The following is a 21,490-nucleotide window of genomic DNA, read 5'->3' on the forward strand; positions in this document are numbered from 1 at the left end:
TGTAAAGAAAAAGCAGCTATGATCTGTTATTGATATTATATTTCATACCACTTTATAGAAGATAAGCACAAAAACGGAAAACAAGACACAAGATCTTGTTCAGTTTTGAATTACAATAATACACAGGACATCATTGTCATGTTGCACTCTGTTCTGTTGAATTCTAGTGTACTATGCAAAGGCTTAAACCAGTAACATGTTAGATTTATAACCTTAATAAAAAAGGATGTACTCAACGGGGTTTCTTGCCGAAACCTTTTTTACCATGATTCTTTTTACCACCTTTCCCTTTCCATGTATTGGACATATTGGTTCCAGTTTCACGATCTCTTGGTGGGGCTGAATTCAACAAATGCTTCACGTTGAGTATGCCATTTCTAAAATGACCTTCACTCAACTTCAAACCCTTGTTTTCGGGCTTGTGCTTCACAGCTGATTTCTTACTGCTACCTCCGAGCTTTCCCCCAAATTGTCCCATAATCAAACGCTAAAAGTCACAGTAGTACATATCATATATGAATAATGTCAGTAAGAGACCGACAAAAAATCACAATAGGGCACAAAATAAAAGTGGGGAATGATAGAAATTAATTACCTCTTGGAGCATTTTATGCTCCCTCTCTTTTTGTTTCTTCATCATTGGCCGTGCCACACTTAAAGGTAATCTCTGATTCTTGGGGGCCTACATATGATAAAAATTAAGAATTTTGTTTCCCGAGCATCCTTGTAATAGTATTTGGATTGACACATGACGATCAAAATAGAATATAAAAAATATCCTTCACCTTTCCACCAAGAGAAACAATATTTCTATCTTCAATTTTCTTGCGTTCTTTCCATGTCATATGTGAGTAACCTGCAAAATACGATAATTAGCAGCCATTATGAGAAGCAACTGCACCATCTTATTTGCTAGACATAATGGAAAGGCAAAAAACACCAGGTGAACTTGGAATGGTTACCATAATTTTTTCAGCTCTAACCACCCAAAATTAAAATAAAGGAGCAAACATTTTCTAAGAAGCGTTCTTATATTTCCATAAACAACAGAAATCCTCAACACTTACACAACTGGCTATTAACCATGCAATTCAATCCTCTAAATCATCCTGGTTAAAAAAGATGTAGTCATAAACTACTGAAGAATTAACATATGTTACATGCAGCCCTGTCCTAGATGTTACAAGAGAAATTGAAACCTCTGTCACGTATCCTAAATCAAAAGTTTAGGTTGAATATTTTCAACTAAGAGTAACTAATGTTTCGCACAAAAAAGAGGAGACTTTATACGGAAAGGAGAACAAACCACAAGGAAGAAGATATGAATACCCATGAAAGTCAATTCCTTGACTAACAAAATTAAGAATTTTTACAAGTTACTTACTCCTCCATGAACTTCCAAAACCCTAAACCAAATATTAATTGAAACATACAATAACAATACATAATTTCCTTCAACAATACAATGTCACCTGTTCAAATGACAGTAAGCTTCTAAACTATGAGATCAGTGTCAGCGTATAAATCAATACAGTGCTTTAAAATCAAAGAGTTCAGCAACAAAGTATGCATTGCACAGCTATTCAAGAATCAAGCAGCATCACAGCCGAGTAAAGAAATCCAATCTAACTATATAAAAATATAAATATTATCCTAATAAGCAAGAACATAGTCATTAACTTTTCATAGTGCAGTGTTTCTATTGGATTGAATATTCAATACGCCTCAACAACAGAAAGCAGATGCAAAGAAAAGATACAGACCAGATTCATGTAAAAGAAAAGAAAGCCAAAATGAAGAAGGAAAATGGACATTACTAAAATTTTCAACATCTTTCATAATCTTCCTTATATCCATCTCTTGGTCCTGCATATCCGTATGCTCTCTTGGAGAACTATGCCCTCCAGATTTTTTCCTATTCTTGTCCATCTTTCCCATCACTGCATTCAAAAGGAAGGATAAATGAGATTAAGGGAATAGGTTACAAGTCCCTTGACTACATCATATTATGAAAATAAAAAATAGTTCAAATCGATCTTGAAATTCGTCGTACAGAATGTTACAAAACTATTAGCATTCCTTCTCATGCAGCAAAGACACGATTAAAACAGTAAAACTCCCACGTATGAGGTTTGGGTATACTGAGGTCAAAATTCCCACTATCTTTCTTCTACTAATGATTCAACAATTACATGTTCATTCACTGAATATATATAAAATTCCAATAAACGCAATGAATAATCTTGCAAACTGCATTATTAATTTCCTACACCAATTTTCACAGCAATTTTGGGCATTTTCTGTGAGACAAATTTGACAAAGAAACCTTGAAAAAATTGGCAATGTTTAGGATTGATTAAAACACACTTTGTGGATTTCACGTCCAAATAGGCTTATGTACTACATCATCCTTCAATTCGCCTGCCAAAGCTAAATTAGAAGAACGGAACGAAAGGGGAAGGAGTACAAGTACGAAAAAGAGAATAACAAGTTTACCTGTGACTTCGTCTAGAATGGGTGAAGCAAACCTAAGTGAACTGCTCAAGGAGCCGCTGACGAAAAAGATCAGAATTTTGAAACCCTATTGCTGTTAGAAGATGATGCGCACATTTAAAACGATTTATTAATATCTTATATGAATTAATGGTAGTGGTAAGTACTCATTGTAGACTAGTAACGATTACAGTGTCAAATAAAATATGATCTTATTTAAATTTAGATTAAAAATTAACCGCTTTAATAATTCAATATTTGATTCTTATTTTTTTCGTTATCACCATTTATATGATTGAACTAAAAAATGCCAAAAGTTTTAAACAACTTTACTAGAATTAGAAACACTATTTATAATTATATACTCAAAAAGTGTATTAAAATCAAGTTAAAAATATATACAAATAAAATTTTAGTTATAACTATTCATTTTTATTTTTGTCAGAAAATTATTAAGTTAGTTTTCAATTTTTTTTTCTTCTCATTGGTTCTGACTTTTATAAAAGTGATTCAATTTAATTATTTTGTTACATAGACAATGTTACATTACATTAGTTCCTATATTTATTTTTTTATTTAATTTAGTTTCAATTTTTTTTAAAATAAAGTAATATTATCTTCCTTCAAATTAAAATTAAAAAATAACTTTTGAAATAGATAATAATTATAAAATTATATATATATATATGTATATATATATATATATATATATATATATATATAATTTTAAAAATGTCAAGATTAAATTGAGATGAAAAAAATTGAAAAATTTCAAAGTAATGCTTAACTTTCAAACCTTCACAACATTTATTAGGTTATTGTTTTAGTTTCCACATCACACCCCCTAACAAATAGTCACGTCTCATTAAATTTGACATTCCATCATTCAAACATCTTTGTTTTTCAAGGTTGAAGGACTATTATACCCATAAGGTTATGACTAAAGATAACAATTTTTCTTTGCAAATTCTTTTGTAAAATCACACATTTTGACCAACAAATGCCAACACCTCAATTCAGTTATCGGACACTGACACTCTTTGTATGTGTTCAATGCATGAAAAGAATGGAGTGTTAGTGTATTGTATATAATCAAGGACTCCTTGGACTTGCTAACTATAATCTTTAACTAAATTACTTAAAATAATGACATGATACTGTTTGTCGAGTATCTGGTGTTGGATGATCGTGACACAACCACTGCATATTGTACAAGAAATAGGTCACTTATTTGGATATCGAAAATTGTACTACTAAAGACTCAAGTTCAACAATCACTAACAAGTACGGGATATTGAGTATCGAGTACTATGTTTCCACACCAAATTTTACACCTATTATTATTACAACATTGCTTGCTAAGCTAGCATACCGCTTACTAGTATTTTCTTGTGTTTGTCGGAAACATTTTTCGTGTTGAATAACTTAGATAAAATCAAATATAGTTTTTTATAAATAAATTGACCATTAGGTTTTTTGAACCAATAGATCCATAATTGTAACCCATTTGGATGGGGCTCATAGTTAAAAAAGTATGCTAAGAAATATTATGCAAATTAGATCTCCGTTTTTACATTAATTTAAATTTGATTAGAATTTCTTATCAAATACTAATATGAGAATAAAAGATTTAAGGACCGTTGAATAGGAGATGAATAAGGGTTGAAAGAAAAGTAAAAAGTTCATGATTTAGAAAGGGACTTTTCATTATACAATCGGTTTCATAACAACATAAAATTATAAAATACGGAAGGAAATGTTAAAAATTAACATATAACTAAATTTTGAAAAAAAAAACATTTAAAGAGGAAATATTTTACTAAAGTTACTAAATCCCTCATAAATTATTCATTAATAAAGTTAATAAATATTTAATAGTAACACACAAATACAAAAAATTATAATAAAAAAGAGTCAGGATTTTCAGTACATTTTTGAAAGATAATTAATATGTTATTAAAATAGTATTCCCTTTATACTTATTATTTTATTATAAGATACATTTTAGAGAAAAAAAATGCTAATTATTTCTATAAAATATTTTATCTTTTTTATTTATATTAAATTATAAGTATGCGTTATCTATCAATAAATACCAAAGAAAGAATTTTAAAGCCAAATGCTAATTTGATATATTGATATATTAATATTTTAAAACGAATAAAGTAAATTATTTTTTTTTCCAATGTCATTATATTAGAAATGTGTTGTCACAAAGTCAAGAACGTGTTGTCTGAGGCATTACAAAAGCCAATAGTTTCGTGCTCTCTCTTGGTATAAATGAAGGCAACAATTCCTCACATTCCTCTCAATTTTCAGCATCATATTGTCTTGGGGACAGAGATTGTGAGCGAAAATGGCGACGTTGAAGGTTCCTCCTAATTCTCCTCCTCCATCGGAAGACAGTGAGCAATTGCGAAAAGCTTTTCAAGGTTACATTCGCTCCTTTATTTCTTTTATTTCATTGATTTTCATTTTGTTAATGGAGCATCGCTCTGCGTAACACTTTCTCGATCTACATCCTCTCCGGATTCGACTGGTTTGCTGTGTTCGTGATCTGACTGTGTTCGGTTTATTATCTGTCAAGTTTTAATAGTAACGCTTCTGTTCTGATCAAATTTTACGTGTTCTATGTTTGATTTATGGGGTCACTGTTAATTATTTGTGCTTCTTGATGCATGAGTGAATGAATGAATGCTGGAACAGCTTTCGTGCTGTCATGTTTTTCACACATGCATTGCAGTCAGCAAACTTTGACCGTTGATCTGATATTTGGATGAATATCAGACAACTCTGGTCTCAAATCATAAATGTTTTTAAGTTCCATTTTAATATATAATACAAGCCTTTTGATCTTCATCCAACGGTTACAATTTGCTCACTGCGTGAACATGTTGAAAATTTGACCGTAGCGAATGATGATCATTCAGATTTGGTTTGGTTGCCGATGGTGTCTACTCTTGTGTTTCTAAGAGTGAGATGGAACGGTTTCATGTACATGTTTGACACAGCCTTAACAATAAGTAATAAGCTACCTGTGTAAATGAAAGTAATTTTTCTAGTTTCTGTGCTGATAAAAAAAAAATTAGTTTCTGTACCTGTGACTGTGTATGTGTTCAATGTCAGCAAAATAAGTGCAGTGCAGATTACTATTATAGAAAATTAATACATTGTGAAATTGGAAATTTGAATTATTCAGAGGTGCTAAAACAAATCAGGGAATTTACTCTGTTCCTTTGTTTTATCGCATGAGTCCCTTTTATTCTCTCATTAGGAAGTTTGTTTTCATTGTCCATCCAATTGTCACTGTGGCATATCTTTGCAGGCTGGGGAACGAATGAAGCATTGATAATATCAATCCTGGCACATAGAAATGCAGTTCAGCGTAAGTTGATTCGTGAAGCTTATAATGTAGCCTATGGAGAAGATCTTCTTAAAGATCTAGACAAAGAACTTTCAAGTGACTTCGAGGTCAGTTTAAATCTATTGATATCTGGTTTCTTTAGGTAATTGATAATTTGACGCACATTTCACTTGTCAGAACGTAGAACTTTCAATTTCACCATCTTTTACCAACATTTCAATTTTCATTCTTTATGTATACGGATAACCTTGATTAAAGGAAATTGGTAGTTGCAGTAATGAAGTTGAAATTTATTTCCAAATTTACTCTCATTTGACTCCAAATTCACTCAAATAAACGACAAAAAAATTTATCTTCAAATCCTTTCAAATTCACTCTCTCAAATCCACTCAAAAGAACAAGGCCCTAATGTTTGATGTTGTGAACATAAAAGCGGATTGTGCTGTTGTGGACACTGGATCCTGCTGAGCGTGATGCCTTTTTAGCTAATGAAGCCACTAAGAAGTTGACTTTCAGTCATTGGGTCCTTTTGGAAATTGCTACCACTAGATCTTCAATTGATCTCCTCAAAGCTAAGCAAGCATATCAATCCCGCTTCAAAAAGTCCATTGAAGAAGATGTTGCCTATTATACTTCTGGGGACATACGCAAGGTAAAACCTTAACTTTCTAATGTACGTGTTTATCTCTTGATAGGAAAAGTTGCCTCTGGTAGATGTTGTTTCTTCATCAATCAGTTTTTTCCAAAATAAATAAACCTTTTGTATTTTTAAAAGAGAACCTTTGTTTAGGAAACGTGTTCCCAGATTTACGTCCAAATAATGAGTACGTGCCCCTTTAGAATATGGATATAACCATTCGGTTGAATTGTTTTATTTAAAAGCTAATCCCCTTTTTTTTATGCATTACTATGCCATGTATAAGATGCGTGTTTTGTTCGAACTTGTTTTGTGGCAAAGATAACTTTTTCTACGTTACTTAGCGAACTTAAAAAAATAGGCGATTCGAGACATGCACGGGATCTAACAATTCTTTTCAGACATTTTTTTTTTCCATTACCTGATGAAACTTTGTTTTTGATAATAACAGCTATTGGTTCCTCTTGTGAGCACATACCGTTATGAGGGGGAGGAGGTGAGCATGACACTGGCAAAATCTGAGGCTAAACTGCTTCACGAGAAGATTTCAAATAAGACCTACAATGATGAAGAACTGATCAGGATTTTGTCAACAAGGAGTAGAGCACAGTTAGCAGCAACTCTAAATCACTACAAAGATGAGTTCGGGAATGCCATAAACAAGGTATAGACGACGTGGCCGAGTATGAATCACACTTCTAGTATCAACTGCAGTGCTGAACTTTTGTTGTCGACAATGTTACTGTTCACTTTAAGAAACATGATTTCCTGTTATAATTTTATTTAGTAATGAACCGATTACTACATTTAAAAGGACAATATTCTGGGATTACTTCAAAACGAAAATATATAAAGACAAGATAGAAATTGTCATTAAGTGATTATTATAAGATTAATCAGTGGCTTGTTGTTGAACTAACAATTCGCTTATGTCTACAGGATCTGAAAACTGATCCGAAAGATGAATATCTGAAATTATTGAGGGCTGCCATTAAGTGTTTGACATTCCCTGAGAAATATTTTGCCAAAGTCTTGAGGCTTGCTATAAACAAACTGGGAACTGATGAATGGGCCCTTACTAGAGTGGTGGCAACCAGAGCCGAGGTTGATTTGCAGCGAGTTGGTGAGGAATACCAAAGAAGAAATAGCATTCCTCTGGACCGTGCAATAGCTAATGACACTTCTGGAGATTATGAGAAATTTCTCCTTGCACTGGCTGGGCACGATAATTAAGAGTTCTCATGGAATTGCTGGTTAGACTTATTGCTTTTTTCTCTAATCATAAATGCGATATTGTTGTTAATATATCTGGACGGGGGAATTCGGTGTCTTTCTGTTAATACTGCTTATGAGGGCATAAACTATCTTGGTGTTTTTAAAATAATATGTTTTGAATGTCGGAAATTCATGACATAGAGCTGTACCCTTTCAATAATGAAATATAGGTTGCATCTTTATCTACAGCTATTGAGGATCTATTGTTTCTACAACATATTATCACACTTCACAATAGGCTGGTCTATACGGAGCATAAAATCAACTGTAATTTCTCAACAATGAAATGCATAAACCATATGTACTGTAAAAATTTCTTATGTAGAAAAAAAAATCTTAATAATTTTATTTATCAATATTGTGTTTATCAACATCAACATAATTAAACAATTGCACCCGTTATGGTAAACGCTAATTATTCTGTGTCGGGGGTTATACCATAAATATACAATTTTGAGAACACGAGGAATCTAGAGAACGCACACAGTTAATGGGGGCGAATTTAGATAACCACTTTAAAACAGCGAGATGCTGCTTCCTCCGCCAGGGGGTCTGCGGGCACCTCGTATATGGTCTCTGTTTTCTGCCTTTCCATCAGCAAATATGTTATTCCCAGCCAATTCTCTGAGTTTAGCTCTGCTCGAAGTTTTCTCTTGTGATCCTGCATGAACGTCTCCCTTGAAAATATTATTGCCCGTCAGCTCTGCAAACTTCTGCTCGTGTATTTTCCTTGATGTATTCTTAACTGGCTCTTCACCGAATAAGAAATTTCTTTGGACACCTCCAGCCTACAACAATAAGCAAACTAGGGTCAAAAAAATAAACATGTGGACGGGTAAAGGCACATAATCTAAAGGTATTTGCACCATCAAAGGTAAAATTCACCGGAATGAATACCCATGGATATGCATAAGACGGGATTAGAAATAACAACAAAAGTTTCTTTAGACGTTCATCCAATATAAATGATGGTTAAGTAAACATGACTCGTGATTGGTCTTCTTGTCTAAGAGACACTTACATTAGAAACTTGCACCGAAGCGCGCACTTTTCGTGGAACAGGTTCTCTCGTGTCTTTACTTTGTTTTGATTCCAAATTGCATCCAGCACCCCGGGAACGAGGCAGAATTTCAGGAGAAGGGGCAAATATATCACTTCCGCTGAGCTCCTTGGTCTTGGCACTTGATATGTGCTTCTTGGTCTTCGTTTCTGATTCATTTTGATATGTTCCACTAAGTTCACGCTGCTTTGCTATCTCTGGTAGAGAGGTTGGTATCTTGGGGGAAACGTTTCCTTCGGTGCTGAATGATATCTGACTGATTCTATTCATTGCTTGCTGAAATGCAATTGTAGGGAAATAAAACAAGAACACTGTTAACACAACGAGTTCGTATTTGAAAAACACTTTCAAATGATGAAATCTCCTCTTGCATACCTGATATACCCGTATGCTTGTTCTGTTTTCTGAATTTCCAGACTTAGCTTCTGATGTGGTATTTTCAGCATTACCAGAAAATATACCACTTCCAGTCATCTCTTTCATTTTATATCCGGAGCATAGTTTCCTGAGTATCAAGAAGAGGATAAGGAAAACAACAAGACCAAGGATTGGATCACTCTGATACCACGATAGAAGAGAAAAAAATAAAAAATGATAGGTTGGACGAGATGGAACTTGACTTCATTCATTGGGCGGGGAAGCCTATTTATAAAAATTGCCATAAAGCTATGAGCAGAAAATTAAGGCTATTGAAGGTAGTTATAATCACAACAGAGCAAAATAATAAACCGATCAACTAATAACAGAAAGAAACAACTATCCATTCTGCAGATTAACAACGAATCATTTAACAGCGGAAACATGGAAAGATATATTTGACAACAAAATTATATGACATGAACCTTTGAACTTAACAGGTAACAAACATTCTGCAGTTTAAGTTCGTTATTTCTTTGTTTAATTTTGCGTTCTATTAGGGTAAAGATTGTTACTATTAATTAATAACATATTATCCTAAATAATAAATAGACTTTTAAAGAAAAAATTAATTAAAATATGTTCATTATATAATTTTACATTATCATTCTTTTTGCAAATAGTTATGTTGGAAGTCTATTAATTTTCATGATACTTGCTTTAAAAATTATATCCAAAATGATTTTTAATTAATTAACAATGTAAGAAGTCAAAATTTTGTTCTCTTACAACATTCTAATTAATATTAAGAATAACTTTTAATATCTGAATGCATGTGGCTTCATTCTGAAAAAGACTAGCAATAGAAATAGTCGTAGTCACTACACCCAATTGTGTAAAAATGATAGGTTAAGAATAAGAACAATAATAAATATTTCCAAAAAACTACTTTAATACAGAAAAAAAAATGCATTGAAAAAAAAAATGCATTCAATGTTTTGAAACCAAAACAAAAATCCATATTCATCATATAAAATACTTCTTCTCAACGATACGTAAACAAAAAAGAAGTTATATTGAGTGACTTAAATATAATTAAATTTTAAATGCCTCAATTTCAGTTAATTGTATTACTTTAACATATTTTATGTTTACACAATGATACTAAGCCCAATAAACATGATTGAAGGTGATTTAAAAATATATTTCTTTATTTTATAAAATAAAAGTAACAAATAGAATTTAATAATCTGTATGAAATTTGAGTCCATAACTAATATATAAACAATTTTTGTGAGAGGATTTAGAATTATGCTACTAATAAAAATTCCTTTAATAGTAAACCAATCAATCATGCTTTAAGCATGCAAAAATAATTTGGCGTTGATTGCTCATCATTACAGAGTCTGAGAATTTTAAAACAATTGAATGTAGGAGAGCAATGACCAGCTTTTCATTATGTTCCCAGTAAGGGTTGGAGAAGAGAAATGGAAAAAAGTAGGAGAGAGAAGAAAAAACTTATTCAGATGAAAAATAAACAAACAAATAAATAATAAATAGAAAAGAGATATTTTAATTTAAAAAACATAAATAATAATAATAAATTTATTATTTTATTACTATAAAAAATAAGTTTATAAATTATAGACTATAACTATCTGCCATAAAGGCATGCATTGTGAATCTGAATTTTTTAAATATTTATATTTATTATATTGAAATTAATTAAATTAATATATAAGAGAAAAAAATAAAAATAAAGAAAAATATTTTAATATTAGTAGTAAAAACTATAAATATAATAAAAAATAAAAAGAAAAAAATGTTTGATAGTTTTATATAAAATATTTTTAATTAACGTTAGTTTCTAACAAATCAGTCAATAATTATAATTTCAAAATTAATTAATAATTATATTATAAAAGATAAATTGAAAATAAAAGTTATATACACAAAACTATATATCTAAGTATAGGTTATGCTGTGAAAATAACAAATTTAAAAATATTTATAAAAAATATATAAGTTCTCGCAATAGTTTTTTCTCTTCTAATTACTAATTGATGAACGTAAGAAGGGTGGGTCTTCTGTTTTATTCATCAATTCATTTCAAAAGTCGCGTTATTATATATATATATATATATATATATATATATATATATTACTGAGATAAATAGGTATTTCTGTTTTAAATTATTAAAAAATATATAATTTATTTGAGGTTCTATTTTACTATAATTTTTTAATTTTGGTTTTCTATTTAATGTTAAAGAGAAAAAATATATAATTTTTCATATTAAAATTTTAATAACGTCTTGTTTCTAATTTCTTATTTTTACACAAATTTCATAACATAAGAGGCTGAGGGTAAAATCATAATCCATACTTTTTCCTCTTTTCATGAGAAATGAGACTTAAAAATAGTGAAAAAAAATCGACACAAACTACTAGTAATTGAAAAATGGCATCATGGTTCAAGATCACAAACAGACCGTTCCCGCAAAAGTAAAAGCTTCAGCAACGTAAATTAAAAAGAAATTTTCATGAAAAAACACAACAACACAAATAGCAGATCTGAATGAATGCACATTTACCAACACCGGAATAGAATTGAAAAACAAAAAACAATAAAGATGATAATATTACTTTTTGGCAACACTCTGCGCTTCTTCATCCCTGAGCTGGCTTCCGCGGAGAACTTCCCCGATTTTATCGGAAGGCTAAGATACCGATAGCGAATTGAAGAAAAACAAACAAAACACTCATTATATATCTTTCACGACAGATTGAATTGGACAAACCAAAGCGATGCTCAAACAATTTTTTCAAAGAAAAACAGAGTCAGTAACAGTAGTGACCTGGCGAGAGCAGTGGCCGGAACGGGAGAATTGCGGCGGAGGTTGCTCGGACCATGTGAGGAGATCGGAGGTGGAAGAGTGAGGGTTTTGTAGCGGCGTGGTTTTCTGCATTTTGGTTTTTTTGTTTGAGAGTGAGGAACGAAGTGAGTGAGTATGAGCGAGGGGTGAGAGGATGATGTTATGCACCAGATTTGAAAATGCGTTTCAACGATAACGAATGAAAAGAATGATTATTATTATATAATCTGAATCCTCTTCTTTGAAATTTGCAACTGCATCTAACTATGCCACCTACAATTACGAATAATAATGTAACAAACTTTGGCAGCTACAAATGCATACACGGTGCGATGTACATGCCGAACATGTGTCGTTCCGCTCCCTTATATATTACTTTGAGTAGTACTTCATTACTGCCACCTTTCTAAAATCAAAACTCTAAATATATTAAAAATAAATTTAGATGTTAGTAATAGTTTCATATATATCCTCACTATATGACGACTACTTTTTTTTTTATAAATGAAAAAATGTAATAAATAAATATTTTAAATGTATAAATGTTATTTAAAATTTAAAATGAATTATGAACTAATAATTTCATCAACATAGAAACAAATTTACCAATCAAGTCATTAGGAAATTTTGTTTTAAATAACATTTTTTAACCGTCTAAATAAGAAGTAAAACCAGCAAGTGAGGGATTCTTGGATTTAGGAACTGTTTGTTTAATTTATTTTAATAAAGTTTAAGATATAATTCTTGTGTATAAAAAAAGTTAGCTCCATCTTGTTTTTAGTGTTCTTCCCTCAAATAATTTTATTTAAATATAAATGGTCTCAGAAAAATAAATGAGAAGTGTTTGAAAATTATTTAACTACTTTTTTAGGAAATTAATTCCTCTAAATGAGAATACATGTTTTGAAATATAAGATGTGTTTTTTTAAACAAGTAAATTTATTAAAAAATATAAACACTTACATAAAACATATTTTTAATCATCAAAATATTGGTTATTTATGAAGAAAAAGACCTGTTTTCAGTTTTTGACAAAGGATCAAGCTAAACCAGTTTTGATAATATTAAAACTAAATTTCAAAATATTTCAATAAACTTAAAAGTACTTTATCCTAGCTTTTGACATCCCCATTATAGCCTACAAAAAGATATAACTTAACTAAGTAAAATTTCAAATTATAAACATGCCGAATAAAAAAACATGTATTTAATGGGAGATGTTAATTATGATATTTGACGAATACTAATTATATCAGCACTTAATCATTGGTGGGTTTATCTCTAAATAAGTAGCTTAGACGTTCCCCTCTTAGAGTGATATCACATATCAATGCTTAAAGTTCTGTTTCCTTAATTATTGCCGAAAGTTTTGTTCATAAACGTAGCTAACAAATAATTATTTCGTGTTTCTTAATTATCTCCTTCGCCAATTTAATAGTACTATGTTTCCTGGGTAAGTAAAAACTAAAAAGAGTAAATAGCCCACTTTAACTCTTTAATTCATGCCAGAAAAATGGCAGAACATGTTCATGGTGGTATTTACTTCTAATTTTTGTGCCTTCTTTAAGAAAGTTGCACTCAAGTAACTTTTAATAAATACAATCAGAGAACACGAAAAAGCAATTAATTAGTTTTGAATATAAAGAAATTGACTTTAAAGGTACTTTATTTAGGTTTGGTGATTACATTTACACTCAATTAGTATTTAATCACTTATATGCATTCTACACATTCTCTCTCTTGAAAGTGTTGTGCGTGTTTGATTAGTGCTTCACTTAAAAAATTGAATTACTATAACCAAATTCAACTCTTCTTCTTAGTTAGTTTATATATAGGTAAATTTAGTTAACTAACTACAACAAAAATAATAGTTCACTATACATTGACCAATTTTTTTTTAAACAGCTTTTTGGTAATTTAATAAATAATAATGTAAAAAAGATAGAAATTAAAAGTTGATCACTGCAAAATTGGCAACCGTTGTTGCATTTGGTGTTCCACCATATTTATATTATTACAAACTCCTTAATAGATACAATGATTTCAGGATGACGAAGGAAAACGATAAGTTAACAACACCGATAATATTTTGACACAATCACTTATTATTTCGTCACTAATTCATTTTTTATTTTTTAATGTATTTATGTGAAAACTTAAAAGTGCACACTTTCAATGACTCATTATAATTTTCATTTCACGTTTGAACTTTTACTCTACAAAACCTAGGTCACGAGCTTTTGTTTTCGCATTTTAGTTGTTTCTTCTTAGTTTTGTGTTGTTCCTTTGTTGCTTCCTTTCATTTGTCGTTGGCAACCTTTGAGACTGAGTATTGTGTCCTTTGCCCCCGTTTAGAGGCCATTTTGTTGTGGTTGGCGAGTTTCTTAGGCACGAGTTGTTCCTTTCTAGGTACGAGTTCTTTGTCCATTCATAGTTGCGAGTTCAGAGTGGAAAACCTAGCTTGCTCTATTTTGCTCGATTTTCTTTCGTTCCTTGCTCTTTGTTTCACAGTTTTTCAATGAAGTCGATGTGCATGAATACACTCACTATTTAAAAAAATGTCAAAACATATTTCCGTTTAAGGTTCTCACAATAACCATTTTGATGTACTATCCATCTACCAATAAGATCATCATTGGTAGTAATTATGAACACAAACGGCAGGAATACACTCATTATTTTAAAAAGAGAAGCTGTCAAAACAAACATCGATAATAAGTGGGGAATAAAGACCAAATAAGTGAGTAGTTGTGTTGGACTTTTTGCACAAATTTTCTTTAAGATAATTCGTTAAAGGTTCTCGTAACAACCATTTTGATGTACTATCTACTAGTAAAGTCATCACATGTTGTAGTTATGAGGACAAACTGCATCAATAATTGCTTTAAGAAAAAATTATCAAAAATAGACATCAAAATTAAGTAAAGAGCAATGACCAAAGAAGTGGGTGACTGTGTTGGATATTTTGCATAGATTTTTCTTAATGTAATCCGTTCAAGGTTCTCACAACAATCATTTCGATGTACTGTCCATCTACTAGTAAGATCATCACTAGTAGTAATTATGAACACAAACTACATGAATTCACTGTTTTAAAAAGAAAAGTTGTCAAAACAGACATAAGAAATAGGTGGGAAGCAACGACCAAATAAGGGGGTAGCTATATTGCATTTTTTGTATAGGTTTTACTTAAGGTAATTCGTTCAAGGTTTTCACAACAACCATTTTGATGTATCGTCCATCTACTAGCAAGATTATCACAAGTACTAATTATGAGGACAAACTACATCAATACACCCACTGTTTTGAGAATAAAATGTTAAAATAAACATCAAAATTAAGTGGGGAGCAAAGAACAAATAAGTGAGTAGTTGTTTTGGACTTTTTGCATAATTTTTCCTTAATGTAATAGGTTCAAGGTTCTCACAACAACCATTTTGATGTTTTGTCTATTTACTAATAAGATTATCACATGTATTAATTATGAGGACAAACTGTTCTTTTAAGAAAAAACGGTTAAAACAAACATCAAAATTAAGTGGAGAGTAATTACCAAATAAGTAGGTAGTTATGTTAGACTTTTTGGATACATTTTCCTTAATATAATTTGTTCAAGATTTTTATAACAACCATTTCGATGTACTATCAGTGAGTCTTCACTTGTAATAATTATGAACACAACTAGCATGAATACACTGTTTTAAAAGAAAAATTGTCAAAGCAATAGAGAGCAACAACCAAATAAATTGACCAAATATGTAGATAAATATGTTGAACTTTTTGCACAAATTTTTCTTATAAAATATTCAATTCAAGGTTCTCAGAACAACTATTTGATATAGTGCCTATCTATAAGTAAAGTTATCATAAGCACTAATTATGAAGAGATTTTAAGAAAAATCACAAGACACTGCTTGTTCATAGTCTTTTATATAGCCTCGGAGGCTTTCATGGATAACAGGGAGGAACCCTCTCTTACCGTAAAGAATGTAATTATAACCATTTTTCTTTCTCTTTTCAGAAAGAAGAAACTTAATTTTTTTTCTTTCTTCTTTTCACCTTTGGCTCATGTTCTCTTGGTCGTTTAACTTCTTAATGCCGTACGTTGTGTGTCCATTTAAATGGAATATATATATTTATTTATATATTACGTATATATGGTGCGGAGATGAACGTTCTTTTAGCTGCAAAACATATTCATAGTACTCCTTTCTTCTTAAATGGTTTAAATAATGAATGAAATTTATAACACTGTTTAGAAATATTTGGACTTAGTGACTATAGAATAACTTCAGCCTCCAATGGTTGATGTAGTTCTTGATCATCCATCTCTTTCCGTTATAATCACTCGAACCATGATGTCTTTCTTTCTTTTTTTTCTTAATATATGTGTGATGAAAAGGAATTGGAGCCAAAGAGTCGTTTGCCTTTGTTCTTTTTGTAGAATTAAAAGAAGGTCCACTTCCTTTCCATGGAAATTAAAGAACATTGTATCTTTAGGAATATACTCTGCCTTTTTCTATTTTTTTTCATGCTTTTACATGTCAAAGTTATGCAAATTAGAAGTTATGCCTTTTTCTATTTTCTCTCATCTGATTAAGAAAAGTTTTACATAATTACAGAAGATGCAACATTAAAAGTACGCACTTTCAAATTTCCACGTCAGCACATTAAAAATAGAAAATGAAACAATAACAAAATGACACGTGTCAAAATATTATCAAAATCTGTTATAACTTGTTGTATTCCTTTTCAAAATGAAAATTTGTTGACAGTGTACGGTATAACTAACTGCTATTGATAGTTTAACATCAGATTCACCAAAACTGTTTTAGTTTATGGTTTGATCCCTTACCTATTTAGGAATTTTCATTTTAGTCTTTTTAACTCTGTAAATTTGCTTATCAAAATAACAACAAAAACATTTGGAGAAAACAACACTTTCGAAATTTGGAGTAGCACACACTTAATTCCAATGACAGTTAACAGAATTAGTTACCTAATTGGAACTACATGGATTGAAGTCAGGACTAAGGTTGGATTTGTCATCGTCAGCAACAACAAAGATGCTACCAGTAGAAGGGTATTAGGGTTTTGAAGTTAACACAATTTATTTTTGCTTTCAGTGGATGCTACGTAGTATACTACATTGTCTAGAAGATGAGATACAGTATTATCTTTATAATTTGAAATTTGAAATTAATTTTTAACTATCACTATTTTGAAAAATAATTACCTTAAAATACGAAGAATTAGAGATGTTAGTTTAGATTTGATAAAATAATTAAATTATATTGTTCTTACTTAAGGAACCAAATTATATAAAATAAATAAAACATAAAACATCAAAGCCCAAACAAACAAGTATAAACGTTAGAAACAAACTATCATTCTTAATAAATACCGTAGAAGATTTAATTGAGTGTTGTAACACATCACACTATCACACTAGTATAATTGTACAAGTATTTTCGTATTATGATCTATGATATATTGGATAAGTCTCCACTTTAGCCGGTAAAGTAAGATGTTATAAAATTGATAAAATAAAATAGATTGTCCGAACGTATAAATATATGATATTAATATATTTATAAAAAAAATAATTATACTAATAAAATATATCTAAGCTAACTACAAAAAATTATTAGCCGACCATGAATAATATTATGTAGAATCACCCTCCTCCATTAGAGATGTTTCAATGCATATCTTTCATTTGTTTACACCAATAAAGTGATCATCGCAAAAGAAACAAACAATACACAAAAGACAAAAAAAGAGACAACAGAGTAAGCTAGTTTTCAAAAGAAAAAATCATCAAACCATTTAATCATATCACATACTAGATCAATATTTATAAAGTACTAGAAAGTCACAAACAACATACATACAATTGACTCTAGACTCAATTATCTAAATACATACTTTGATATATGACTTCACCGTATGTGTGCACTCGTAATAGAATTTATGCTCTACAAAGTCATAAACACATGGGTTATCTACTCATGAGATTAATCTTTAACGCCTAAGACCAAAAGTCTAGGGTAAAGTTCTCCTGTCATTCTCTTCCCCTATTCATCTCTATATGATTTGAATGACTGGTAGTATATCAAAATATCTCCTTTTTGAACTCTCATATGTCAAGCATGCACTAAACATCACCAAAACATAGAATTTCTCTTTGAAATTCTCTCAACAATCATACCACACATAAACATATCAAAGGTTCTCATATACATTCATGCAGTCAATATACTTACCAGCAAAATTAAGAATGATACATATCAATACAAAACAATCAAAGGAATAAACCAAAGTAATCATATAAATTAGCACTCGAGGTGGTGCTAAGCGCGAAACCACTCGCACAAAGGTGGCGCTCAATGGCAACTCTGGCACTCAGTGTCATTCTTCTTACAATATGACTTATCCAACAACACCATTTTTGTCATTCAATGACCTGGAATTTAAATGGTTCTAGATCTGCAATGAAAAATGGAGCTCAAATGTTCTTTGTCATCGCAAAGCGCTGGACTATTCGCAAAAAGGTCACTTAAGAGTGAAAAGGGGGCTCGACGGTCTGGAGCAAAATTGCTTCCACATACTTGTATAACTAAGCTTGCGCTAGCGCCACACAAGTACTATTTAACATTATACCGAAAAATAGCCAACTCAAATTTATGGTTTGGAAAATCAAAAACCTATTTGAATGATTAAATTGGTATGTCTGACTTAGTGCTTGGTTTAAAAACAATTTTCAATGTTAAAGTGTCTACCTACTTGCTCAAATAGTCAGATCCTCAGTTTCCCCAATCACCATAGTCCAAACCCAAACCAAACTATTAATTCAATGAATCAATCATATCATTCAATTTAGCACAAAAAACAATCATATTCAACAATATCAATTTCAATTAGCAATATTCAATGCATACTAAAGCATCTAGCTTCTCTTACTTAACCAACAACTCAAAGGACCCTAACAACAAAACTCCTCTCAACTTGCTAGATGATGTTCTATCTACACATAGAAACATCACAAGAACAATGAGGACATATCATTATGATCACTTTTTAGTAGAAACTCATATTGATGACTCAAAATACACATGCAAACATAACAAGACTCACGTGCAATCGATAAAAGAAAAAAATCAAAGAAAATGATTGAAATTCAGCTTACTCAAACAAAAAACCTGATCGATCATAATTAAAGAACTCGTTGCAAGAATCAATCCTACATTCTCAGTTCTTAATGGCAAACAAAGGATAAGAATTCCTAGAAAATTGAAGAACTCTAAAAAAGTAGTTTATATAAATGATGTGTTTTAAAATAATAAAACTAATTCTAAAACTATTTATATTAAAATTATTTAATATTAAAATAATTGAGTTTCACTGTCTTTAAATCACTATCATTTTTAATATTATGCATCCAAGACGAATAATATCCACATAATGTATTTCATTCCTTAACATCAAATTGAAATTTTATATAAAAAATAAGCAACAAAATATAATTTTTTTAATTAAATAATAAGTATTTTTATTTTATTTATTAAAACTATATAAAAATATAATACCATATTAATAAATTAAATTTTATATATTGTGACTATTTATTTTTCATATATTAAAAGAATATCTTCTCAATGGTGTAGATTTATGTTCTTTTGGAATAATTTGTAATTTATTGATGATATAACCTTTATGATATCTTAAATTTATAATAATTAAATCATTCAACTTTTATTAAAAAAATCTTTACTTTTTATATTTAAAAATTTAATTTTCAAAAATTTGTTTAGATTTTAGTCAATATAATATTCTTAAATAAAATAAGAGAAGTGAAATAATTTAATTCAAATATACATGTATGTTTATTTAGAAATTGGAATATATAAATATATATATATATATATAAATATATATATATATATATATATAAATATACATATATATATATATATATAAATATATATATATATATATAAATATACATATATATATATATATAAATATACATATATATATATATAAATATATATATATATATGGAGTTTATTAATTTATGTAAGGTTTTTTTTTCAGTTGGTATATTTTAGCAAAGTATACCAAGTTTTAGGTTAAAAAAAGTTTCTATTATAAAAAACATATTTTAAATCAAAGGATATTTTAATAATTTTAAAATTTAATTTAAAGTAAAAAAAATAAAAAGTAATTATTTATCTTAATTGTTTTTTAAAGTAAAAAATAAAATAAGAGGTAGTTATTTACCTTCATGAATTTATTAGTTGTTTTTTTAAAATAAAAAATAAAATAGAAGGTAGTTATTATTTATCATTAATTTCAATTATGTGAAATTAGTAGAGTACCAAAACAAATTCCTAAATAAAGACTAAAAATTTTGATTCTCACAACCAAAACCTTTGGAAAACTAAAAGAAACTTAATTATATTCAAAAATATTTAAATCAATAATAAAAAATTATACAATAATTTATATGATAAAAAATATTTAAAATCTATAGGTTCTTTTAGTGAGATATAATGTAGATATAATAAAATATGTGAATAAAATAAGGACATAATAAACTTTAACCATATAAAATATTTTATCTATACTGCAGAATAAATTAAAGAATATTGTTTATTATATTTATATTTGGTATGGACTCGATTAATAATATGATTATTTTATTTTCAAAAGCAATAATTCTTTGTATAAGATGAAGTGATTTACAAAAATTAAAAGAAATCAAGAAGTGATAGTTTTGAATTAACCTAACAAAATGAGAACTCTTGAATTATTAGTGAGTAAAATATTTGAAATAGTTTTATCAAATCACTTTCAGAATTTATAACAAAAAGACAGTACATGGAAAGTTTGTAACAAAAAAATAAAACTAACCAACAGAACTTTAAAATATAATATCTCAAAGACATGCGCTTGAAACAAACTGCATTATTGATGTGTGTAAACTTCATAGTTTATCTTCCTGTATATGCAGAGCATTAGATGGCTTTTTTCACAATATTTTTACCCATTACTCATATTTATTTTATTTTATGTTGGATTTTTCTCTAAATTTTCAGAAGTATAATGACATTCGAAAAAATTGGTAATTGGCTTAGATTGCTTTTCAAAGATGATGATTCAACGTCTAAAGATAATGAAATTGGAGAGGTTCAGGAAGATAATGAAATTGAAGAAATCTTGAATGAACCTCGAAGAAAAATATGTCAATGACTCAACTCTTTACAAAGGTAAATTGTTTAACCGTGACCCCCATGCTTATCATTTCTATTGTTTATTTAGAAGGACTTAGTGGTTTTTCAGTTAGACGTGATCATAGTTACAAATGGAACAAGAATAACATTGAAGATATATATATATATATATATATATATATATATATATAT

The 21,490-nt window shown here is 29.5% G+C and overlaps 3 protein-coding genes across 3 annotated transcripts; 1 reads left to right on the plus strand and 2 right to left on the minus strand.

The window, feature by feature from the left end:
• Positions 1-2: 2 nt before the first annotated feature.
• Positions 3-2,636, minus strand: LOC108336271 (uncharacterized). The gene is made up of 5 exons (XM_017572663.2): positions 2,497-2,636; positions 1,818-1,940; positions 786-856; positions 596-682; positions 3-487 (listed from the first exon to the last, which is right to left on the minus strand). The coding sequence occupies exons 2-5, from the start codon at positions 1,936-1,938 to the stop codon at positions 233-235; spliced, it is 534 nt and encodes a 177-aa protein (XP_017428152.1). The 5' UTR covers positions 1,939-1,940; positions 2,497-2,636; the 3' UTR covers positions 3-232.
• A 2,084-nt stretch (positions 2,637-4,720) lies between these two features.
• Positions 4,721-7,957, plus strand: LOC108333412 (annexin D2). The gene is made up of 5 exons (XM_017568846.2): positions 4,721-4,925; positions 5,819-5,964; positions 6,291-6,509; positions 6,946-7,158; positions 7,434-7,957. The coding sequence occupies exons 1-5, from the start codon at positions 4,850-4,852 to the stop codon at positions 7,725-7,727; spliced, it is 948 nt and encodes a 315-aa protein (XP_017424335.1). The 5' UTR covers positions 4,721-4,849; the 3' UTR covers positions 7,728-7,957.
• Positions 7,958-8,070: 113 nt separating this feature from the next.
• On the minus strand, positions 8,071-12,381 carry LOC108338452 (uncharacterized). The gene is made up of 5 exons (XM_017575349.2): positions 12,045-12,381; positions 11,833-11,906; positions 9,205-9,334; positions 8,791-9,105; positions 8,071-8,557 (listed from the first exon to the last, which is right to left on the minus strand). The coding sequence occupies exons 1-5, from the start codon at positions 12,153-12,155 to the stop codon at positions 8,285-8,287; spliced, it is 903 nt and encodes a 300-aa protein (XP_017430838.1). The 5' UTR covers positions 12,156-12,381; the 3' UTR covers positions 8,071-8,284.
• Between the last annotated feature and the right edge of the window lie 9,109 nt (positions 12,382-21,490).

The sequence above is a fragment of the Vigna angularis genome, chromosome 1 (assembly GCF_016808095.1).
Source record: "Vigna angularis cultivar LongXiaoDou No.4 chromosome 1, ASM1680809v1, whole genome shotgun sequence".
Lineage (NCBI taxonomy): Eukaryota > Viridiplantae > Streptophyta > Magnoliopsida > Fabales > Fabaceae > Vigna > Vigna angularis.

Excerpts from the sequence above, each read along its gene's own strand:
- LOC108336271 (XM_017572663.2), bottom strand. The coding sequence starts at position 1,938 with ATGGGAAAGATGGACAAGAATAGGAAAAAATCTGGAGGGCATAGTTCT. Across the intron at positions 683-785 it reads TTGTTTCTCTTGGTGGAAAG|GCCCCCAAGAATCAGAGATT; the intron begins GTGAAGGATATT and ends TATCATATGTAG. Across the intron at positions 488-595 it reads AGCATAAAATGCTCCAAGAG|CGTTTGATTATGGGACAATT; the intron begins GTAATTAATTTC and ends TGTGACTTTTAG.
- LOC108338452 (XM_017575349.2), bottom strand. The coding sequence starts at position 12,155 with ATGCAGAAAACCACGCCGCTACAAAACCCTCACTCTTCCACCTCCGAT. Across the intron at positions 9,335-11,832 it reads GCGCAGAGTGTTGCCAAAAA|GAAACTATGCTCCGGATATA; the intron begins GTAATATTATCA and ends CTTGATACTCAG. Across the intron at positions 8,558-8,790 it reads CTTCGGTGCAAGTTTCTAAT|GCTGGAGGTGTCCAAAGAAA; the intron begins GTAAGTGTCTCT and ends TTATTGTTGTAG.
- LOC108333412 (XM_017568846.2), top strand. The coding sequence starts at position 4,850 with ATGGCGACGTTGAAGGTTCCTCCTAATTCTCCTCCTCCATCGGAAGAC. Across the intron at positions 5,965-6,290 it reads AACTTTCAAGTGACTTCGAG|CGGATTGTGCTGTTGTGGAC; the intron begins GTCAGTTTAAAT and ends TGAACATAAAAG. Across the intron at positions 6,510-6,945 it reads CTTCTGGGGACATACGCAAG|CTATTGGTTCCTCTTGTGAG; the intron begins GTAAAACCTTAA and ends TGATAATAACAG.